General features: G+C 32.8%; 2 protein-coding genes across 6 annotated transcripts in view; both read right to left on the bottom strand.

The window, feature by feature from the left end:
- LOC123693057 (protein roadkill) overlaps window positions 1-20504 on the bottom strand; it is a 46140-nt gene extending 25636 nt beyond the window's left edge. Inside the window, exons 1-3 of one of the 4 annotated variants that reach the window (XM_045637986.1) lie at window positions 20336-20504; window positions 18668-18783; window positions 9698-9735 (exon numbers count right to left, since the gene is read on the bottom strand). Coding sequence is in view for 2 of the 4 variants with exons in the window: in XM_045637985.1 (XP_045493941.1) it covers window positions 4891-4904 (14 nt within the window). In the remaining 2 variants the exon portion in view is untranslated. Of the gene's footprint in view, window positions 1-4890; window positions 5135-9697; window positions 9736-18667; window positions 18784-20335 lie in introns of those variants that run through there. The other 3 variants (XM_045637987.1, XM_045637985.1, XM_045637984.1) reach the window with 3 other exon arrangements.
- A 1892-nt stretch (window positions 20505-22396) lies between these two features.
- Window positions 22397-23484, bottom strand: LOC123693115 (huntingtin-interacting protein K). 2 transcript variants are annotated; one of them, XM_045638075.1, is made up of 4 exons: window positions 23436-23484; window positions 23133-23347; window positions 22785-22892; window positions 22397-22546 (listed from the first exon to the last, which is right to left on the bottom strand). In XM_045638075.1, exons 2-4 carry the CDS (start codon window positions 23289-23291, stop codon window positions 22451-22453), a joined length of 363 nt encoding a protein of 120 aa, XP_045494031.1. In that variant the 5' UTR covers window positions 23292-23347; window positions 23436-23484; the 3' UTR covers window positions 22397-22450. The 2 variants fall into 2 exon arrangements, with proteins under 2 accessions (XP_045494031.1, XP_045494030.1); XM_045638074.1 differs by lacking the exon at window positions 23436-23484 and having other exon boundaries at window positions 23133-23429.
- Window positions 23485-25449: the final 1965 nt, after the last annotated feature.

Below are 25449 nucleotides of genomic sequence, written 5' to 3'. Positions count from 1 at the left end.
TTTTTTCAATTCTTTTTTTATTGTATCCCTTGAAGTACAAGGATGGTTCTCATGTAGAGAAAACGTAAATATGTACGGGCGAAGCCGGGGCGGACCGCTAATTACAAATAAAATACATATCATTCACTAGCTTTCCGCCTGCGGCTTCGCCCGCGTTTTCAAAGAAAAACCCGCATAGTTCCCGTTCCCGTGGGATTTCCGGGATAAAACCTAGCCTATGTTACTCGTGGATAATGTAGCTTTCGAATGGTGAAAGAATTTTTAAAATCGGTCTAGTAGTTTATGAGCCTATTCATTACAATCAAACAAACAAACAAACAAAGTTTTCCTCTTTATAATATTAGTGTATGTATAAATAATTATAAAGTTATACCTGCTCATTATTTGAAAACTATCGTAAAATTAGTGTCAATAAAATTTCGCGTTTCGCGTTGTCACGTTATCACGTGTTTTTTCAATTCTTTTTTTATTGTATCCCTTGAAGTACAAGGATGGTTCTCATGTAGAGAAAACGTAAATATGTACGGGCGAAGCCGGGGCGGACCGCTAGTTACAAATAAAATACATATCATTCACTAGCTTTCCGCCTGCGGCTTCGCCCGCGTTTTCAAAGAAAAACCCGCATAGTTCCCGTTCCCGTGGGATTTCCGGGATAAAACCTAGCCTATGTTACTCGTGGATAATGTAGCTTTCGAATGGTGAAAGAATTTTTAAAATCGGTCTAGTAGTTTATGAGCCTATTCATTACAATCAAACAAACAAACAAACAAAGTTTTCCTCTTTATAATATTAGTGTAGATTAGTGTAGTTGAGTGTAGACAAACACTATGAATAGGGTTGCCAACTTTTTTTACAAGAAATAAAGTACGTATATTCATAATTCATTATTCAGGTCTATGAAGATTATTAAACAGTATTTTAGCAAAACAAACAGTATTTATTGTAGTGTGTGCCCTCTGACTAAATAAAAAAAATTGTGAGCGTCTAAATGTAACACATAATAATGTGTCTGCACTTTGATGCTGAAAACAGTCTTTTGTATAAGTACTTTTTTTTTTTGTTAAACAGTAAAAAGTATAATTTAGTGAAAAACAGTAGAATACTGTTTGGCAACCCTAAGTATGAATACACTCGCGAATGCAAATTCTGGTTTTGTGCGTGTTTCCACTTTCAACTATCAAGTGACGATTTATTTATTTGTTTTGTTTCGTAATTATTATGGTCAAATATTAATAACGAAACAAATTATTATGGACTCGATATTTTATTGTTTCACGGTAGTCGTCTTGTCGTTTGCTCAAGAACGTGAAATTGAATGATAATTTTTTTTTTATAAAGTCAAAACCATTTTCTTTCAAATAAAAACTTGTTTTTATTGAAAACAAAAATCAGAGTGTTGCTAGGAATAAGTATAACATTAAATAGTAATGTTAGGATATCGAAACATTTTTGTATAGGCCTGAACGTTATAGTGGAAACGCGCTCTAAGATCTGAGTAATATACATGTCGTGGCCATATCGTAGATTTGCTCATTTCATGAAATGGCCAATTTAGTCTGGCCAGATCGTTAAATCGCCAACGTTTCACGATTTGGTCATCCACATTTGGCCAGATCGTCGATCTGGCCAAACGTGGATGGCCATTTCACGAAATTCGACCATTTTTGTTAAAGCGATTCGCTTCTGGCACTCGCCGGCCGCTGCCGCGGCACGCTCGCTTTGCTCGCTCGGCTCGTGCGTTGTTTATTAAAGTCTAACCTAACCTATATTTTATACGATCTGGCCAAATGTCGATGATCAAATCGTGAAACGTTGACGATTTAACGATCTGACCAAACTATGTTGGCCATTTCATGAAATGAGCAAATCTACAATATGACCACGACATACACACCACTAGATATGCAAATATTTCTCCAAGCTAATTTACCTTGTACTAATATTATACTAATGTTGTACTAATATTGTAAATGTGAAAGTAACTCTGTCTGTCTGTCTGTTACTCAATCACTCCTACTGAACCAATTTGCATGTAATTTGGTATAGAGATATTTTGATACCCGAGAAAGGACATAGGATAGGTTTTATCCCAGAAATCCCACGGGAACGGGAATTATGCGGGTTTTTCTTTGACTGCGCGGGCGATGCCGCGGGCGGAAAGCTAGTATATAATAAATATAATATAAACACAACAATATAACATTCATTCAAATCATACAAACAAACAGACATAAACACACAGGCAGAATTTTTTTACGGATTTGTGCTCTATACTGTTTTGTTTTTTTGAAAATATTACATACATACTTACACTTTTTTACTGTTTTATTATATACGTATAGATTATCATCAATAATTATAAATAAAAAATAATAATAAATTATCATATTACATAATTTGCCATGATTTCAACTTCACTGTTTTATATAATAATTTCATTAATATACTAACTACCGAAAATACGCGTAGAACGAGCGAAGAATATTGTGTTTAATTTAGCGTCCGATGAACTTTACGTAAGTACGATGAGCCGGGTGCGGAGTGTATGATGGAAGAAAGATTGCGCGCGGCATGGCGCGCTAGGGCGGGGCCCATAACTTTAGAAATTCTCTGCCTTTATGCCCACTCTTAAATGTCCATCTATTCCATGCAATTGAAGATATTGCTGTACGCGATTACTGGACACTGGTATTCATTTATTTTTCTATGGTAAAAAGATTGGAATGGACTAATTATTATTATGGAATATATGAGATTTAAGAAAACTCAGTAACTAGTGTTTTTAACTTGACCGTGATATCTTTTGTTGATAATCATAAATTTGGTGTGTATTTCTTTGTACACAAAAATATTTTTGATGATGCAGTTTATAAAATTACTTACAGTTGTAAGATTTTTAAGAACTGACCGATTGATATAATAACAAAAAATATAATAACAGTAAACCTCTTCATTATTGTCTGTCAATAGTGACGAATGTTTGCTTAATTACGAAAAAAAAGATTACGGATAGTTTACGTTGATTGACTAAAAGTGGGATTCCAACAAAGGCTATCCAATTGTTTTGTCCTTTACGCCCTTTGTTATCTGAAGTGTCAATAATACTTTCCGTACTTGGTAGATAATATGAAAATTTTTATAAATTAAATTCAAGTAAGAATATTCTCAAGGAATGGAGTGGAACCGAATAACCTCTAAAGAGCTTGTGCATGCGCATGGTGTGTTTTATTTTTCCATGGCTATAAAACACATTCTCTTTGAGCTTTTTTCTGTATTTTGGACTTTTTAATGTTTCTTTATGTGCTGTTAATTCATTTAGATTTAGTATTACCAGAAAATCTCATCTCTGGTTCAAAGTAGATGATACAGACAATATGATAATGCTATACTCATACTGTCTTCACACCCTACGTAATCGAATGTAGGTACATATTTATAGAAATTATTAAAAAAATCCATCCCCTCACCTCGTGTCAAGACAGCACGCCTTCGTTTTTGAAAAGTCCTTTGAGGCGAAAGGACAACGACCCCCGCACAAATGTATTCTTGCGAATCTTTATCTTATGTCCACCACAAGTATAACAAAATACAATAACAATACGCATGCACCGCGCTAAGGACAAGGGATAAAGCGAACGGAGAGGACGACCTTTATTGAAAACACATATTTACTACCTGCTTTAGTCAACTGGTAGTAATACGCCTTTACAGTCGATAATTAATTAATACGTCTTGCTTTAATTTTGTACTTGACAATAAACATTTTGTCTCAAATCTTTATCTTGCAGAGAAAAAGAAAATAATGAATGTTATTTCAATTTCTTCAATAGTTGGAATGTAGGTGAAATACAAGAACCTTTTGTTGAATGGGAAATGAAAATGAGGAAGTCAATGTTACATAACTATTTGTGTAGCTAAATGCTATAAGCACGGATGCTTTATTGCAGGTATATTCCTTATATCATAATAAACTTTAAATAAAAAAGGCACCCAAAAGTTCACAAAGCTCGCATTGTGGTCTTGGTCGGCTCGGGTAGCTTTACCTGCTACAACAAGAGCGATACGATTTCTCAATAGCTACAAACAAAAAATGCACAGATGATTCTTCAGAGACCAATGTTGAAATAAATATGTTTATGTAAATAATAATTGTCAATTTACTAACATGCTGTCGTATAAAGCTGAAGTAGATATATAATGATCGGCCTAAATTTATTTTTCATTCACCAAATGAATTGTAATTATTGTAATTAGGTAATTTACGACCATTTTGTGTATCTCCAAAACCGTCACGAATATAAACAAATATACAGATAATTTCGTAGAAACGGTAACGTATGAACAGGCGACAGTGGGGTTTACATTGGGGTAACTGTTACCGGCGAGGGTGAGGATGAAGAGAAAACATCGACATCGCATTAACCCACGGCGAGGGGACGTTTCGTAGATTAAGGTAAATATGAAACTGACGAAACAAACGATGGAATTTATAGTCTCAAAGAAAATAATTGTTGTAAAAGTGACTCGATTTCTAAGTCGCTCCCTCTACCTGCCGACGATCAGCTTACACAACAAAGAAAGTTAAAACGCGAGCGAGGCTTACCTAGTAACTTTCGCTATTTGCAATAACATTTCTGTGTAAAATTTGGAGATTGATCCAGCTAAGCGTTAAGTCCCATGGTAAATAATTGATAATAGGAAAAGATCGCAATATTAAAAACAAATTTCAGCGATGAATTAATGATATCTTAATGTAAATCGCATGCATAAATACCTGTTTTATCATGACAAAATAAATTCAAAAAGAACTAATAAAGTAAAAATCCTTCGATGTATAAATGGTCAAATTAAACTAGTTCCGCGTTGACTTCAACAACCAAAATAGCTCACCTAGCTAAGGCCATTATACGTTCGTATAATCCAATTTTCCAAATAAGTGGCACTTCGAGAACACTGAAACACTGGGGTGAAATTGTAAAAAAGTAATATCGTCCACTATATAGAAATAACTTGAGTGTGCGAGTGCGTATCACGTTTGACAGTTTCACTTCACCACATGGTTTTCACGTCGCGCTCAGTGGCCTGACAGACGTAAAGCGCACTCGACGAGCGACGGACGACTGATTGTTGTGTGCGACTTGCGACTGGTGGCAGGCCGACCGGTGGCAGGCCCGTTGGCGAGCGCTCGGCGTCGGCACGTAGGTAGCTCGCGCCTCGCAAAGCGGAGCGAAGGCGCGACTCGCGAGCCAGTGAGGGCGCCCGCCCACAGAACAGCTGCGCACTAACGACCCTTTCTCTACTCGACTTCTCTGTTTTCATTTGGTGAAAGCCCAAATAATGTGCTTATTATTCCGATCTTTATTTACATCTCTATATAATAAATGTTTTATTTATTACATTATAATAAATTCATCAAATTCGTAAAAATAGATAAATTGTATTAGAAGTGGGATTAAGTATCAATGAAGTAATTTCATGGCCTGATATAACATAATTCTTTATCATATTTCTTTTAGAAATTGAAAAGTAAAATTTAAATAATATAATTACTTACGGATAAATGAAATGGGTGTTAATTTTGCGAGGTGCCTCAGTAGGTTTAGGTCAAGGTCTACGTACGTATATAAGTAGATTCTAACATTATAAATCCGACGTCTTTTAGATCTTCTTTAAAATTAGATTTTATACTGAAATGAACAGTAATACATATTATCTAGAGCCAAAAAGGGGGCAAAGAGATTCGAGGAAATTGTTTTAAGGAACAGTTAGCTTGCGCTTCGAAAGATTAAACAAACCAAGAATAAAGGTTTTTTACACAAAATATCTCAAAAAATAGTCAAAAGTTTTTATAAATTGTAAATTTTCTTGTATCCCAGCTGTAATTTTTTATTTAAAATTTGGGCAAACTTTATTAAGACGCAACACTTATATGAATTCAGACGTTCTGAGCGATTTCATGGCATTCGAGAAGCCTAAGAAAAAGTTTTTCAAACTGAGTATTGAAGCCATTTTCATATTAAATAAAACAAAAATGAAAATGTTAAGAAAACGAGAAAGATGTTAATTTAACATCGCTTGAATGAATCAATTTGGTGATATGTATGGTAATGAACTAATGAGTTAAATTATTCTTGGGTCCGTAGAGATATATTCTAATCCACAAAGCCACGTGAATTTATTTTCCAACGACATATTGTTAAAACCGTGGTAAGATTACTCAATTCAGAATAACATCGGAGAGACTGCCTAACCCATTTAGACCTAATAAATGAAATTGAATTTGTTAGATGCTGATAGATTGACATACAGTGCTATTGATTTGGCTGTGCGCACTTTCCACGATTAACTTTCTCATTTACTATTCCAGTTGACCTTTCCTTTCTATAGCGATCGCTATAAGCACGGGTCAATTGTCTATTCAGAACCGCATCAGTGACATTGTATGCTGTATTATAATGGCTACGATAAGTGACACCTTTTCAACATATTAGCTCATTGTGGATGGAATTGCACGGAGAAAGCCTTGGTCTTTGGTCTTGGTCAGATATATAAACAAATATTGGAGAATAGGACTTATATTATGAAGAGTTACAGAAATAACTCGCGAGCCCTTTTAAACACGAGCAATGCAAGAGTAGTGAGTCCATGAGTTTGATCCGGCTTAGACTGATGCCAGAATGATGGATGAAAAACACAAACTGAGCGTGTAACCTATGTCTACAATGCAACATAAAATACGGTTTTTAAGTTGACATTCCGGTTGTCAATTGACTTAACCTAAAATGAATGCATTATATTCAGTCTAATTAAACGACACTTTAAGTCTTTATCTCGGCAGCGAGAGCTAAGTGCCAGTCTCGCGCTCTACACAAAGTGAGAAAGCTCCTATCATAGCTCGGTGAAAACCCTATAACGACACCACATTCACAGCTGTCACGCGTCTACATCCATTAACGGCTTTCAAAAAGCACGAAAATAATTGTGAAAGTAATAACGTTTAATCAAATCACTATTTATTTAAGGTAAAATATTTAGTGGGATTCGAAGAATTGGGGGCTGGAAATGATGGAGATCGCATGATGCGTGGAACGGATATCTATATTCCCGAAACTTCCTTTTTCACAATTCTAAATGTTGGGTCGCATATCTGTAACAGTTTTTTTGGATGCTTTTGATGCACCACGTGCAGTTTGATAAATAAAACTTATCAATGTGTGTAGTTATATCAGTGTATATTATTTATCTGTGGTTCGGCTTTCATAAATACACACACATCACATCTCTCATTATTTTGAATATACAGTGTAGAGAAATATCGCGGAAGCTTTGTTTTCTAAAAGGAATTTCTCTTTTTATATAAAACTAGCTTACCGCCTGCGGCTTCGCCCGCTTTGTCTAAAACCTAATAAATTATATACTAAAACCTTCCTCTTGAATCACATCTATTTAAAAAACCCGCATCAAAATCCGTTTTTTTTATTTTAAATTCCGTAGTTTTAAAGATATAAGCATACAAAGGAACATAGAGACAGAAAGCGACTTTGTTTTAAACTATGTAGTGATAAAATAAAGAAAACTTTTTCGATAAAGTTCTAAAAAATGCTTTTTAATTTTGGTACCCAGTACTAGGTTATGAAAATGTGTCTTGCTAGCATCATGTCAACAGGTAGTGTGTGCTAATTAAAATTAAAATGTAATGCCAACCTCTGGTCAATTTAAAGCACAGATAGAATATTCAAATATTGAAACGCAACAGGATGTCATTACGTAACGTCCAGATTAAATTTTTACTAACACGGCTAGAAATAAATGAATTCGTAGCTTATCTAATTACAACTATTTTGGGTGACTTCGCTGACTGAATTCCAATTTAAATATGTGCTTGTATGTGCTATGGCCAAGTATTGAATCCATTTTAATGTAATGAACGAGTTTTATATTGTATGTAGTCAGTAGTTTGTGTAATAATTCATCATGGCCTAGCTATTAGTTTTGAAAAAGATTTTTTTTACTTTTTTACTAAGTAGTCCCAAAACATGTAAAACATCCAAAGTATGCAAACTTGCATATTGAATTTTAAACGATTGTGAACCCACCACATTATTATTTTCTTATGTTTTTTAAAACCTTCATAATTCACGTCACTTTCAAACTTCTCTTGTTGCAATTAGTTAAATAGTTTCAAATTTACCTAGTGTCCTAGTGCATACTTCGCTTAACTACCATCTTCTGACGTGTAAAAGTTATGTGAATAAAGAAAATAATTCAGCTTTCTTTATATCGTAAAAACATCGAGATCGAGATAACGCTGCGCTGTTACGACACACGGCACCCATGAGTATTCATTTATTTGTTGCGGATGTATAACTAACTTTAAATAAAGCATTAGGGATCGGAATGATATTGCAGGAGGAGGCCCCCTCAGCCGACCCACCTCATCTGGCCACCTATTCCCGTACGACTCTTAACCGTGTGTTAAATTCTTTATACCTGTGTATCTACAACTATATAATATTTAATTGTAATACAATTTCGACGGCATCATGATAAACTGGCACTTCTAATCAATTTACTTTTGCGTTAAAATTTCACTGGCACTCCAAATTCTTACAGATAGATATTTTAACTGGTTCGTTTAAGTACTTACTTTCCAACTTTTTTTTATTTGTTCATATAGTTACGTAATTTAGAACATAATTTACTATTGTTTCATTACTTCAAAAAATATGAAAACCATGGCAGTCGTTGTACAGAACGAATTATTACATAGGGTTGGTTACTGAAAGCGCTGAATTAATGTGACGTACACAAGGGAGAGGGGCAAATTGGCGAACGTTATGTTTGTATTTAATCGGTGACTCAGCGGCGTTGACAACAGCATCATAATTCATAACGATTTGTACATTCAAAAAACACCTTTCTAACGTGTGTATGCGGTATAAATCGATGAATTTGACGCAATTAATTAATGAATGTGTGTACTAGAAGCATTCACTGACAACACTTAAACGTACGCCCAGCATTAGCTAAAACTATCCAGTATGTTAAGCATATTGTGTAACAACTGATAAAAATCGTTTTAATTTCTATCTATTGGCAATTAGTGAAAGTTCCCACAATAGACACTGCACTCGCGCGACATTTAGTACACTTTTCAGTGGCGAGTGAAACACTGAGAGAGCGCCAAAAGGCAGGAGAAGGTACAAATAAAAATTTGAAAGCGCTACACAACGGAGCATTGTCGAAATTGGAAAGTCGAGTGCTGCGCGCGGATTGCGTAATGGCTCTTACTGGGCACGACGTGACGCTGACGAAAGGTACGGTGTGACGTCACCGACATGAAAGTGCATCGCCCGCCGCCCCTCCCGTGCATGCTGCACCGCGGAGGGCGGTTGCACGTGCGGTGCGCACTGTAGCAATGCGCTCGGCGCTTCCTGTATGGGAAGACTTTCTATTGGGAAACCGTTGCGCCGAGCGAGCGCTCAACTGACTATTGGGAAACCGATCGGCTCTCACGACATAAACGAGATGCATCTTATTGGGTAATGACGACTATTTTACAGTGCGCTTACACAATTAATGTGCAGCTACCTACTGAATATGCCTAGGATGTTTACCTTGTTCGAGTAACGATAACTTAACAACAATAAGGTGCAGTGCATCATATTGCATTCAATACGAGTCAGTATGTACTTACACTTTCGTAGCAGTTAAATGGCTTGTGCGCGTATATATCTGTAACAAAATATATAGGTAGAGATTATTCAGAGTTTAAACCGGATTAGACGAAAAAAAAAAAGCAAGTAAATGCTCTGCCTATTGCAATTTGAAATTTTATATCTACCTATATATACACTTCTACACTAATATTATAAAGAGGAAAACTTTGTTTGTTTGATTTGTGACATTATCCACGAGTAATATCCATACTAATATTATAAATGCGAAAGTAACTCTGTCTGCCTGTCTGTTACTTAATCACGCCTTAACTAATGAACCAATTTGCATGAAATTTGGTATAGAGATATTTTGATACCCGAGAAAGGACATATAGGCTACTTTTTACCGGAAAATCCCGGAAATCCCACGGGAACGGGAACTATGCGGGTTTTTCTTTGACTGCGCGGGCAAAGCCGCGGGCGGAAAGCTAGTATGGTAGTATGTATAGGCTATATAATATTATATTATCACGCTAAGACCAACAGGAGCGGAGCCACGCGGGTGAAACCGCGCGGCACAGCTAGTCTAGAATATATCCCCTTTTTTTTATAGTGGGGAAATCTTCCAAAGATACCCACGGCCCCCGGGGAAGGAGCCGTGGGTTATGTCGGATTCTTACCGACTAAAACGGAAAACCCCACTGTGTTCCGTCGAGCCGCTTTAATGATGGGGCCGCGGGTATTGATTAGAATTCTTCCGCGACCTAGAATATATCCCTAATAATATTTTAATGTAATCTAACTTTAAATCTTCATTTGGTATAAATTAGAATATAATATTTAAAAAATAGTGCACAAAAAACGGTTTTAACGAAATTTAACTAGGTACATGAATATGGAAAAATTATTGTAAAGTACATATTTGTATAAAAAAGATTTAATAGAGCACATTTCAGTAATAATTAGTTTGTATGAAAAATGACCAGGACACATTACAATGAACGCATTGCAATACAATACAAATGTCACACTGATTGACCAATAAGTAAGAGTTAAAAAATTGAGGTCTCAGCTACGCGGGACGCACCTCAAAGGAGTTCATGGTTGAATGGTACATGTGAAGTATTCAAATACACCCTGCACATATTAATCTACTCTTTTATCCCCGACAATAAAGCTTATTATTCTTTAGCAAATTAAAACGGTTCCTAATTGTCAGATTGAGAACATTCGTACACTATAAACGACGATTTGATCTTTATACTGAATACATTTATGGTTTCTTTTCGTTTCCAATTTGTCAGTTGTCGACATTCAAGAAGTGGGTTGAGAGTTGAGACGACTCGCCTAGGTACATTTGTGTACATGCTGAAGATGCATAATATAGATGCGTTAAATGCAATTTTCCTATCCAAAGTTAAACCACCACCACGAACGAACTCATTGTTTAGATAACGAAGATAAAAATACAATTACATAAACGGCTGTCAAATAAGCGCACCTACTTTCCATCGAAAAATTGCAATTAGAGCGGGGAAAGTTGGTTTATGTTGAACAGAACTAAATTGAAAAGCGACGATCGGCTAAGTTTCCTAGGCAATAAATAGTATCAGAAAAGCGAATGGCCCGGTGCACTTTCTAGTGGAACAGTGGGCAAAAGTTACGATATCTCTGGTGATATAACCATTCACCACAGAGACCGCGCCAGCATAAGCCGCGCTCTTCAAAAACTTGTACATTCGAATGTTTCATCTTATGAACGTGTTCTTTATCTTGCAGAGGCTTATTTAAATATTTGAGAGATCAAACAAATAAGTATACTTACCAAGATGTTTCCATTGCAGTTCTCATTGGGAAACTAGGAAAAAGTATCAGTGTGTCCCATATGACTTTACACATCTATATAATAGTTGTATTTCTATTGATGTGTAAAAACTGAAATAACCCTGAAAGTGTGTGGGCGGGCGGATTGCAGTATCATAACAGTTTTGTTAGAGAAACTTTTCGTTTTGCTAATCTATATTAGTTATACCAAAGTACATGAATGATACGAAATAAAATGGAGCGCTTATCACCTATGTCAAAAAACGGCAATGATAAGACACACGAGAATGAAATCTATAAAAATAACTAAGAACCCCATAATTCGAGTCAGATTTCGATTTTCAATGAATCATTGTGCAGTTGAATCCACTTGGGGTAAGCCCAAAATAAGCAATACATCGAGTCTTCAGTAGTTTTGTCACACTCATGATTTTAAATATTTATTTTAGAGTACCGCATCTCGCGGTGCTTCCGTTTTAAAGATAATAAATATAATTTGTATCAGTAGAGTGACGTATTCAGAACTTCCGTACCCTTTCTTATTGATTATAAAATATTATTTAAAAAAATACGTAACAATAAAAACAAAGATGACGACGCACTTCTATTATTATCTTTGCTCTACATAAGGCATAAAAATTGATGTCTAATAATATTTCACATAAAAAGGTATTTCACATTGGTGGATTTAACGTTGCATGAGATTTCAGTAGGAAATACGTTCACCGTCCTAGATGCGCGGTACTTTCGTTTTGAAATCGGCTCGCACAATTGGCCGTATCGAGCCGCTGGCGTACCACCGCACCGTCAGCTTGACGAACAGTGTCGAACGCATTCCATCGTTTCTAATATTTCTTTTTCTAAGCACTCAATTAATAGTCTTCCGAGATGTTGTCCGTAAAGTAACTTGTAATGAAAGTTCAATTCAACGGAAATATACGAACTCTTCGGAACCAATATTATTCAAAATGCCGCTACATTCTGCACTCCACGTAATAAGAGATTGTCTTTATGGTTGAATTACGTCAGTATTTCAAATTCAGCAGGTACCTATTTTGCTTATTATTTATTAAATGTATCTGAATTGACCGTTTTATTAAGTATATTTATAGAGGAAATATTATCGTCGAAATTCAGTAAATTAACATATCCATATTTGAAGTTCTACAACTAACAAGGACAAGAACTGCAAATTCAATTGTAAAATAGCCTTTCTCTTAGTCCTAAATAACGAGGTCCCTCGCAGTACTTGCCTAAAACTACCGCTTAAGTTGTGATTAGGATTAATCATTAAACTTGGTAATTTAATCATTTTGAATAAGTAAAATTTAATTTAGCTCAAATAAGAAAAGAGGTTACAGGAAAATGTGGTCACATGTGGTTTTCCTGTAAGTATTCGAAATTAGGTATGACCATTTACAACACTGATAGGCGATATTTTTAAATAAATTTTGCAACCATTACATACAATTTAGTTTTACAATAAGTCTAATCACCAACTAGCATTTGACCAATATTTCGCGATAACCTCGATGGGTTTTTATAGGTACATGAATTGTTGTCAAATTAAGTATCGTAAATGTAGGTTCGAAATTCAACGTGAATCATTAATATTAATAAGTAAATAAAAATACAGATAATCTTTATAAGTACTACCGAATTGCATTAAAAATACTAAAGGGAGAAAGTGCGAAGGTTACCTCACGCGGGAAAGTCTGCGACCGTAATCACATAAGTAAAACATTACACGGCGATGTAAAATAAAAGTATATTATAATCTATGTCATTTATGCAGTTAGTGAGCGCCAGATTTCATAAGCGATCTCTCCGCACCCTGATCTAGGTTAGGTGGTCGACATCGGCGGCAGCGGTGGCGTATCGAGCGCGCTGATGTTAACCTACATACAACAGCGGCACACATACAACTGTGTAGGGTCGAGACTCGAGAATACCCGTAACAAAACGTAAAATTCGTGACCCGGTCCCCCGCGCCACCTTCTTTTTATAATCGCGACCAACTTTGTTAGATAAGAGCTCACTTGCAATCCTCTCTCTATGCGCGCTACTTATTGGCCGTTTCAATTTTTCGCAAGATAAACTAACTATTCGGTCAATTTTACAACTTTCATCGAGTGCTGTTGTTTATTTTCACTGGATGTGAATCTCTTTGATTTGATGCAATGAAAACGAGATCTGGTCTTAGTAAAAAAACGTTACAACTACAAATAGATTGATGGATACCTCAAAAGCAGAGTATTGATAACGAAACTATAAATATAAACTACCCCAATTTAACGTATAATGGTAGCACCTGTTGATATTGTCGCTTTTTGTACGACATATTTAACGGGGGTAAAAAATTGAGTTGGAACGAATAATAATGTTGCATGCTGTTATTATTATAATGAAAACTGAAAAGTGACTGAAAACGACTAATATACCTACACTGTGAAAGGTTTAAAGTCTGAAATTTTGAAATAATTATTTTGAATTGTTCCGCGATTGACCACCTATTTTATAATAGAATTGATTGCAATTTGCAATAGTTCGTTTGCACTTTGATGACAAGGGGTCGATGCCCCGTCTGTGTTGAAACACTACAAATCGATACCCTGGTTTGTTCTAAACATCTGGAATAGTATACTAACTATCATATGCATATAATATGTAGTTATGAATACATTGTCTGGACAGCTGATTTAATTGCATAAAATAAGCTCCAGTAGATTAAATAATTTAGTTGTCTTTTGTTTATTTCTTTGTAAATCAATCAAAAGAAAAATAGCTTTTTCTCAGTTTTATCATGGTCTGAACTTTTCATATACATTCAAATTTATATATTTTTACCTACGTGCAAGCTTAACGTGAGGACAGACAAATCATTCAATTGTTTAGAACCTTTTTCTGTTTATATTAAAATATTTCAGTTATAATATCTCAAACCTCAGTAACTGCATGATATAGAAAATAAGACGTTAAATATGCTGCAGTAGTTTATGTACCAATGAAAACAGACATTTGTTTTCGCACTACAACTGTAAGAATTAGCATGTGCATATTGCATTCTGATAGCGTTTGTTTCTGTTATCATTCGAACATGTGTGGATTTTGTACAATTTGTTATGATTTGCTCTCCATATGACCATTGCAGTATGGACGTAGTTGCCGACTGATACTTTTAGTATCTGAATCATCGCAAATTGTATGATACCCATATGTGGATGAGCTTTTATTCAAAGCACGCGACATCGCAGTGCCCACAGCCCAGCGTCCACGCGTAATACGAGGTCGATGGCCCGTACTGGGTTAACTGCGGGATACTGACCCGTCCCTAAACACTACAGACCACTTACTACGTTTATGATTGACCTTCATTACAAGTACAAATAGCGGCTAACTATCTGTCGTCGTACCTATGTAATCGAATATACATATAGGACATATGTGTAGTGTCCTTGCAATATGTTACGTGATATTACGAAATATTTAGGGACTAAAATATGATGATTTCACCAACTTGGTTTCCAGTAAATCTTACAGTTTAGTACGTACGTGCTGCCCAACCTTTTTGTTTAAAGTTAGAAGTCAAGTGTGAGTAGGTATGTTGTGTTAGAAATCTACTGTAGGTACTTTAAATTATAAAAACTTTCAAGAGATTTCAGTGAAATTGGATAGTATACAAATAGATTGAGACTTTGATCATTTAGGAAACGTATAACTTGATATAGTATGGTTTATTAATTAAGAATAGCGAGAGGAAGGTTAAAGTTTGAAGCTATATGGAATTTAGTTCAAATTATATTTGAGTTTTGTGATTGCAACATGCTGTAAGTATATAAAATAAAATAGCACATGAATAGTTGTTTGTATTCATAACATTTAGTGTGCCGAATTAGATGAAATGAGTAAGAGATTACAGGCGAGATAACAAAACGATAATATGTATTAATAAAATAGAAATGTGTCACAAACTTAGGTGCACTTATTGTAGATTAAACAGCTTGGTTTAAAATCGATTAACTATATGACAAAACAGAAAGGTATTCAATATAATTTAAAATTTAAATGCTTCTTTAGACATCTCTGATTTCACTCATTAAAAAAACTCGCATAGTAACCTTATCTTTCCCTATTAGAGAAATTTAGTTATATATTGTGTTTGTGTTGTAAAACCTATGCAAGTCATTAGTATGTATGTAATTAAAAAATGTTATTTTACGTTGATAAAGAAGTATGTTATTTTTTATTGGAACGAATATTGAGGACAGTTACTGCACTGGATTTACAAATAGCTGTTAATAATTAATTGACGATTATTATTATTAGGAAAACCTTAACACGTTTTTATTATAACGTACATAATATGTACATTTATATGTTGTATGAGTAATAATTAATTTGTTATTATGATGAAGCAAAATTAATAAACTATTTGGTCTCAAAATAACTGTAAATTTGGTGCATTGATCAGGAAAATAATAAAATTTACAAAATTATATTAACAAAATTACGAAGAACCGATTTTTTAACACTGGATGTTTTGTAGCACACAATCTAATGAATTATAAAACTGTTAAAAATATTAGTTATTATTCAATCGTTTTTACTAAAATAACTTCCTGACAGTAAATTACTCTTGGATGAAACTTTGTATTCAGGACAGGGCCGTTTCGAGGGTACGACCTAGAAATGAGAGAAAGATTTTCGTTTATCTCGCACCCTAAAGTCCTTGAGCCAAAATTATTCAAGGCCTGATTCCCGGAAACATCCTTCGACTAAACATACGTTAGATTAACAACTTATCACTATAACAACGCTCGTCTTTACGATAAAAATAATAGCGCTCAGAAATAAAAACAATAAATAATGAATACATTTTCGGTTTATCCTACATTCATCAGGTTTAACAAAGAGCCTCTTTTGCATGAAAACGGTTACCACTCCAATTGGTTTAAAGGTCACAATAGGTATGTCGTATTCGTGTACAATATACGTGTACATATACGTATAAATAATATCGTTGATATATGCTTTGTGGCAAGACTACGGTTTCCGGTGTACAGCGATTTTAAATCCGATAAAATGCCACCACGCGGTGATAAAAAAAAGCGTTTTTTTTTTAGAAAGTAGTCCAATTGTATGACTGATGCTATTGTATCTTTATTTTAGGATATTTTGTTTTATATTGAGACAGACGACAGTAACACAATGCACTTCACGCTTAGCATTTAGCAATACGAGATTGTGTTACAGATTACATTATTATCTTCTAATACTAGAATTGAGAAACTAAATTGACCTGTCTGTTGAAAGATGTATAGATAACCATTTGCTTTAATTATATTTTTAAAGTACATAATCTACACTAATATTATTAAGAGGAAAACTTTGTTTGTTTGTTTGATCGTAATTTGTAATGAATAGGCTCATAAACTACTGGACCGATTTTAAAAATTCTTTCACTATTCGAAAGCTACAATATCCACGAGTAATATAGGCTAAATATTATCACGCTAATACCAACAGGAGCGGAGCCGCGCGGGTGCAACCGCGCGGCACAGCTAGTATTTAAGAAAATGAGGACAACAATCAAACCTGTTTCATTGTAATAATAATAAAATAATTAATAACGTTTTTAGATAAGTACTAAAAATTGATCGAATATAAATAAAATGATCTATCCCAAATTTTCCAGATAGAGATAAAATAGTATTAAGAAATAGCTATATTTATATAATTCACTACATTTATATACATATTATATTTCATTGTTATTATGGAACAATAATATAATATGAAAGTTATATAGTGATTTTTTGTAGTTACAAAAACACAAAATATGGAATGATACATTCATTATTTTAGGTTAATTTAATTTATGTTATACAGGGTGTCCCAAAAAGTAGTGATGAACGAAAGCTGGGAGGTAGAGGGCCAAGAGGGCTATCCGAATCACCCCCATGTATGTTATGCGATTTTTCGTATTTTCGGAGTGATAACGTTTTTTTCAATTTTTCACTTATCGCCGAGTAAGATGATATTTTCACTCATGGTGACGTCAATTATTGCGTTGTATTAAAATCACATAAAAAAAGTTTTCCGTTTGGCTTTTAAAAACTTGCTTTTAAAAAATAATAAAATGAAATTTTCAGTGTAGCTACCTGATAGATAGAGCAAGTTTTTAAAAGACAAACGGAAAACTTTTTTTATGTGATTTTATTTTTTTACGGGCCCTTGAAGTGGTGAACATACTGGGTAATTTTATCTTTCTTGGCATTTAATTCTTTTTTTTATTCCATTCAAAGATCTAACGATAGTAAATGTTATCATACTGAATTGGCCTATCTTTCAGCTTAGCAAACAAAAAAAATCAAGCATCTAGCGCAATAATTGACGTCACCATGAGTGAAAATATCATCGTACTCGGCGATAGGTGAAAAATTGAAAAAAACGTCATAACTCCGAAAATACGAAAAATCGCATAACATACATGGGGGTGATTCGGATAGCCCTCTAGGTCCTCTACCTCCCAGCTTCCGTTCATCACTACTTTTTGGGACACCCTGTATATTATAAAAAAAAAATATGAATATTATTTTTACTAGCTACATCCCATGAATTTACTCACATAGTATTCAGATGAATGAGTAGTTCACGTGCTTATAGTATCGACTTTTATCCTCTGTACCAAATTTCATACAATCCTATCAGCTGTTTTTTGTATTACAGAGAGAACAACATCCATACATATTATATTCATTATTCAATCATACTTTTGTGTTTGTAATATTAGTTGGATTTTATGTACTTAAGTTGTTTTTCTGACTAACATTGATTGCACAAAAATAGCTTTCAATTGAGATTGTCCTTCGGCATAGGGTTTATCGGTCAAAGTTTTCTTCTATTTCTATAAATTTCTATTGTATTCTATTCTATTATATCTGCATGTATTATTATTGTATGTATTGTCATAATGTTAAATTAATTGTAGTTAGGTATAAGTATTTTTCTTTTGTATTTTGACTTGAATTGTGTTAATAATGATTAAATTGTACTGTATAGCATAGTTGTGCTTTGGCATGACTGTAAGCCGCTAAGTTCTTGAAATAAATAAATAAATAATAGTATATTCACATCATTCATAGCCATAAGTTTATAGTTAAATAATTAAAAAAAGCTCTCACCTTCAACACACTTCTTGTTTTACAGCAACCAATTAATTTAGTCTTGCATCGGGTAATCTTAGGCTGGTGTATTGTAGCAAGGATTCTATAACATTAAGCTTTCTTTCCATTCCAATCTGTTTACAAACAAAAATATTGTATTATTAGGCAATATGAGTGTCACAGATTACACATAAAACAATAAATAATAAAACTTAATAGATAAACATGTTGGTAAGCGCAAAACTCGAGAATGGCGGAACAATTTAGTTAATTCTTTTCTATAACATTCAGTGAAGTATGAGGATGGTTCTTATGGAGAGAAAACGTAAACATTAACCACGTTTATAGTTTGCATTTAACCCATTGAGCCCCAAGCGGCCCGATCGGTCCACAACACAATAGATTTTCTATTGTCTGTGATTCCGGGGCCTGAGTTATTAATCTCATTTATATTAAAATAAAAATTCTTTTTTTATACCAAACATTTGATATAATGCAAGTAAAAATGAATAAATATTGTTTAACATTTACCGAGACAACAATTGCATTGATATATATTTACTTCATACATTTACAAACATATTGTTTGCCCATAGCACATTAAAATTCTCTAAGGAGCCTCTGCGAGTCAGGTCTGTTACCCCACATTAACCATTCATAGGACATCTTATACACATGTATTATAAGATTAAAATATAATATTAAGAGATACAGAAATCTAATTAAAAAGTCATAATGTATAACATTAAGAAGTCATTATTTTTAGACAATGTTCTATCTCTATTTCCTCTTATGATCTTATAATAAAGAGTTTACAAATAAACATTTGGTCCACAAATTAGTAAGTTATTTTGATGAAATGATGTAATAATAATTATAAAAAAAAAACAATATGTATTATATTGACAACACTTGAGTATAAATTAGTTTAAGGTACTATGTATCTTTATATGCATAATACCTTAAACTCAACATTCAACATTTATCTATAAAAAAAAAATAATCACAGCAAGAAGAATAATAGATAATATTGTTTTATGTAAGAAGCAAGCAAAAAAAACTGTGGGTGTACATAATAATAGAAAATACGTAGGTATGTAAGAATTTGACAAGTATGATAGAAAATAGCTGATTTATGATCTCTTATCAGCAAATAATCAAAGTATAATTCATCGTAAAACTGACAATAATAATTAATCCAATAGAAATAAGGAACTAAGCACAGAACAGGTAAATATAAATAAGGACTTTGGGTACCAGAGTTATAATTTATTCCAATTTCAAATATTGTAGGTATCTAGTTTCGTAAGTATTTATTATAAAACGTGGCCTTAAGTAATTATTTTTACATGAAAAATATTTATAAAGTATTCAGGTACATTATAGGCAACGTTAAGGATCACAGAGATGTCTAGAAGGCAAAGGATATGTACTTCAACAAAACATAATTATTTTTACCATAGTGTACTCCATATTGGCGTTGCGTGTAATGTTACGCCATAGGAAGAATCTTATAGTTAATGACATACCACATAATGTATAACGACGAATATTATATTTATACAGGATCTAATACTTGTAAAAATATCGTCAAGGGCAAAATTACTATTTTATTTGGGCATGCGATCAGCAGTTGGATTCTCTATGTATCAATTTGACATTTCGACTCAATCATTTATTACTCACCGTGGTGCTAATTATCCAAGATTTTTCTGTTTCACACCGAATAAGAAAATAAATAAAATTTATTAATAAATAAAAGAAGGAAGTAAAAGTTTTTAAATAGGAAAAATAAAATGAACGTAGAAAACACACACAATGTAAAAGTCAAACACACCTCACTAAGCATAGACTAGATATAAAATGCAGATAATTTATATTTCAGCTTACGTCATTTACAAAAAAAAAAAATAAAAATAAGGGTTCAAAATCTGTGGTTCAAAAATATACCCTCACATGAAATGGAAGTTATAATAGTAAAAATAAATAAATATATAAATTCAACAAAATAAGATCTATCAAGTATAATTCGATATTACCTACATAGTAAAAATATTATATTTTATTACCCACTGTTTGCTGCTATATTACTCGGATATATAAAATATTATTTTATATCTCTATGTATGTACTCAGTCGAGTATACTATTAATATATTATTTGACGCAAAAATTTAACATTATAAGTAATTTAATTCTCAAAAATTGGATATGGCGGGTACTCCGTACTTAACTCAAGACTCAAGTTGGTGTATACCACAGTGTGTGTACTTTCATATTATATCAGTACCTAATTAGATACCTAGTCTTTTCACTACATAGCATAGTATAAAACAAAGTCGCTTTCTCTGTCCCCAGTGTCGTCCATCGGATACTTTTATTGATAAAATAATGCTGCCCTAAATGCTGCAGCTGCAACAAGCATATTGAAAAAAAAAGCAACCCATTTTTTTTTTCACTTCCGTTTAGACAACGTATGAGTTATGTTATATGTAGTTCACTTCAGTTACTTTTTTGAATTTCTACAAAAATAGTCACAAAGTGCTAATTTTAACCTACCGGTATATCACGCCAGCGAATGGTAAGTAAGTAGTAGATTGTCCAATTATTATTATATTTATTTATTTTGAGTAGTTATCACTTTCTAACTCGCAAAATAATGACACCCAACTCGGTACATAATATGCTTCCCTGGCAGGCGATCTTCTAGAACACCAACACATGGACTTTCTTGCTGTGTGTAAATGAATGTAATTGACAATAAATCAGAACAAACGCCAATATCATCAATATGATGTTTTATTTCAATCTTTTTGAGGGTAGCAAACAAGTGTTGATGTTGCTGGGTGGCGTTTTTGATTAATACGAGTCTATTGGTCTTAGCTACAATTTATCTCGCATAATAAACCATAGAATAAGAATAATCACCAGTTGTAAGAACCTAGATTTTACTTGCGAAATTTGTAGATATGACGGCGTTCTATAAATTAAAAAAAATTAACTAGTTTTCACCATGGTTTAGTTTTCACCTACGCGAGTTCTAAAGACTTTTTTGAATGATTTATAAATGGTGTAACTTACACAACTCTCTTTGGTAATTATATTTTAAAGGTTAAGTAAAAAAAAACATAATATCTAACTAGTTAACTTGGGTAAAGGTTGTAACTACAAAAAAAAAAATGTCTAAAATTTTTTGTTTGATCATCCACTGTATAAGAAAAATAGGAAGTGTAATGTAACAAAATATATTAATTTTTTTAAAACAAAATGATGTGCACCTCAGGAAAATATTAAAAGTTAATTGTTAACGTTTTACATAATATGATACAAATTTTATATACATGTATGTACTCTTATTCTCATTTGCATTACAATAGCAGAATAATTGAAGACTTTTAAACAAAAATACAATAATTAGGTACTTTAAATAAAATTTATTAATTCAACTTCGAAAAGAGGGTTGCACAATGCACATAGCACAAACTGTCAATACAAAAATGTATATTTTATAAAAATACTGATACTTATAGGTAAAAATATGTTATAATATATCAGTATTTTAGGAAGTCCGTACTTCCTAAAATTCAATGAACATCCTCCCATCACCAAAAATTAACAAACAAGAAGAAGAACTTCAGAAAGATATATGAAAACTATGAACTTATATCTTCATACAGATATTGGATCAATCTTCTATATTTGATTTAGCTATTACAGAATAAAACTGCATTTGAAATAAAACTAAATGTAGTGGATACAAAAGTCTATTTAACATTTATATATCACTTGTTGGTAATAAGAACTAATTGGTGAGTGTTGTTAATGCCGCAACAACATCACCTCTGTGTTCCCGCAATGTTCTCTCTGCTAGAATCCTCGAGATTTCCATTTCTTTAACCTGAAATTATTAAATATTTTCTTATTTTTTTATAAATATTATATCAATATAAGAATATTATTTTATACTTTAGCTGTGTATTGTGTTTGACAGTATACACTATACTGCATTAAATATTAAAAAATTTGCAATTCACTTTGAAATGTATAAAATGAGATGCATGAAATTATTATAATAAATTTAGAGAATTATATAATTTATAAGTTATTTTGGTAGGTATCAGAAAAACTCTACTCACAATTAATTCTATATCGTCTTTTTTTACAGAAACTTTTTGTAACTCCTTCTCTTTTTCCAATCTTTCAGCAGCCTCTTTGTTTCTTCTGTCGCCTATGAGTGATAAAGCCTGAAATGTACGTAATATATTTAAGAATTAATGAAAATATATTAACATTGAATTATAAGCTACAAGTGATGTCTTAAAATGAATATCATACTTCTTCATCTCATTATTGTATTAAGTGTTGCTGAATCTATCAGAAGTAAATCATTGCGTGAGTTAACTTGAATATCCTGAATGCTCAGGAAATTGAAATTCAAGCTGTCTAAGTAGGTACAGGTTTATGAATTCAAAACGTTTACTTACCCCCGAGATATCCTGTGACGATATTTCTTTTTCTTCAGCATAATCTGTGACTTTTTCTAGATCTGCAACTCCACTATCGTGCTTTGCAGTCTTCTTTTGGGTTTTATCTTTGTCATGCTGGATATCGTCGGTATCACCATTAATTTCTTCGTCTGCCATTCTTAGTGGTTATGTTTTAAGTGTTAATATTTATGGTCAACAAAACATCGATTTCACTGAAATTAGTTGTTATTTTGTTTTCACTTTCATTTGAAATAAAATCAAATAATATTCGAATCACACAAGCACATTTTCCAATCTTACCTTTGGTAATTTCAAATTTGACAAGTGTAATTTTTGATTTGACTTGACGTTTGATTTTTTTTTAATAACACCTCGTCATAGATAAAACAAACATGATGAAAGGTTTTTGGTTTTTAACCATAGACAAATGGTAGTTGTTACTTTTTGAGCTTTTTGCCTATATTATAGTTCAATAACTTTGTTAATATTATAATTTAATGTTGGAGAGTGTAATTTCGGAAAATATAATTTCCAGACGAAGAAAAGAGCAGAAAGTTTTATTTGCTTTTGATTGAGTAGCTATAGGTCTACCAGAATCTGATGGCATATTTATATTTAAGAAATAAAAGATTTTTATGTGGCAACTTATTTGACAACTATCAAATTGGTTGTCAAATTATTTGTCTTTTTTGCAGTTGATGAATAATTTTAAGGATTTTGTCTAAAAAATCTTCGAAAATGTCGAAAAAGCCGCTGCGATCACAAGCAAGAGGTGTTGTTTATAATGTGTATAGAAAAACATTCAATGAAGAGGGGTCAAACACATCACAATTTTCAATTATGAAGATTTTATTGGTAAATTGGACTTACCCGTTTTGATACTTTAAGTTAAAAAATATTATATGTAGGTAACTATAATATTGTTTGTTGATTAGAATATAATTTTATGAATACCTACTTATTACAGGAGTTTCCAATACGGCTATTCGTCACGTCCAAGCTGTCCAAGTCAATTTTATAATGTGTGTATCTGTTAATACTTACGAAAATAAACATAATTTTATTTTATTTTTATTTTATTTTATAAAAAATTATAAGCAATTTTGATCTGCATTATCATTATATCGATATTTTCAAATGGCATACAAATATAGGTATGTGTAAATAATAATATGTATTACCTGTATAAAAGTAATATGTATAATTGTATATTATATGTAAGTATGTACCTACATAATATTAAGTGGATATCTCATTATTAAGTACAGTATTGTCCACTTATGTAATGTGACTAATGTTATTTGATATGAATGAGGACAAAATAAAAAATAAGCAGTATCAAGATCGTTCAATCCATTTTCCCTAGGGTTGCACACTCAAAATTTTGATTTCCCTAATTGCCATCAGATTCTGGTTTACCTATATGTAATACATAATATTTATTTTCAGATAGCTTAGCCATATACCTTATATTGAATTTAAATAATCTGTTATGGTTCTTTGTATTTTTACTTCTCGATTCATCAATAAAATTAAAGACTTTACAATAAAATGCACAAATTTCTGTAACTTATCGAATATAGTTTTCCTTTTCAGCGTGCTCGCTGTAGATTACAGCATGGATTCACGAGGTCCTGGGTAAAAGCCCCAAGGAATTAGGAGACTTGACAGATGAACAAACGGAACTAGTCATGTGAGTACATTTTACTTTGAAATCCTAGTTTAAACATTGAGATATACATATGGAGACGACACCGCCTACATCACTTATGTTCCGATCAACATACGCCATATTTATGGCGTAACTGCACGCTCATTTTTTATTTGTTTTAAAGTGAAACGCATCAAATATGCCTTCGTGTGTGTTACGATATTGTACAAATAATACGGAAAAGTGCAAAGGAATAACTTTCATCGGTAAGTAGGTAGGTACCTAACTAAATAATAATTTTTAAAACTTAGAGCAAAAAAATGGCGCACAGATTTTGTTCGTGGTGTGTCCTCCATAGTCTATATGTAGTACTATTATCTCAATGAGTTGATCAATATCAATATCTCACTGTCCTTTCCTTCAAATCAAAATAAAGCGAAGGATAGTAATTCTTTTGATTGTGATATTCAATACTGCACATAATATTATATAATATCTAGGTATTAACTGGAAATCTGGACTATATTATCAATAATAATTATTATCACTGCTTAAGTAAGATGCATTACTTGCAGAACACAGAATGCAGTTCTGAAGGTATTTCATATTGAAAAATATCTTTAAATTGTTGCATGCGATGATTAGAATAAATAAGAGAATTCA

Source organism: Colias croceus, chromosome 7, assembly GCF_905220415.1.
Source record: "Colias croceus chromosome 7, ilColCroc2.1".
NCBI classification, from domain to species: domain Eukaryota; kingdom Metazoa; phylum Arthropoda; class Insecta; order Lepidoptera; family Pieridae; genus Colias; species Colias croceus.
This window is presented reverse-complemented; position numbering and strand designations above follow the sequence as displayed.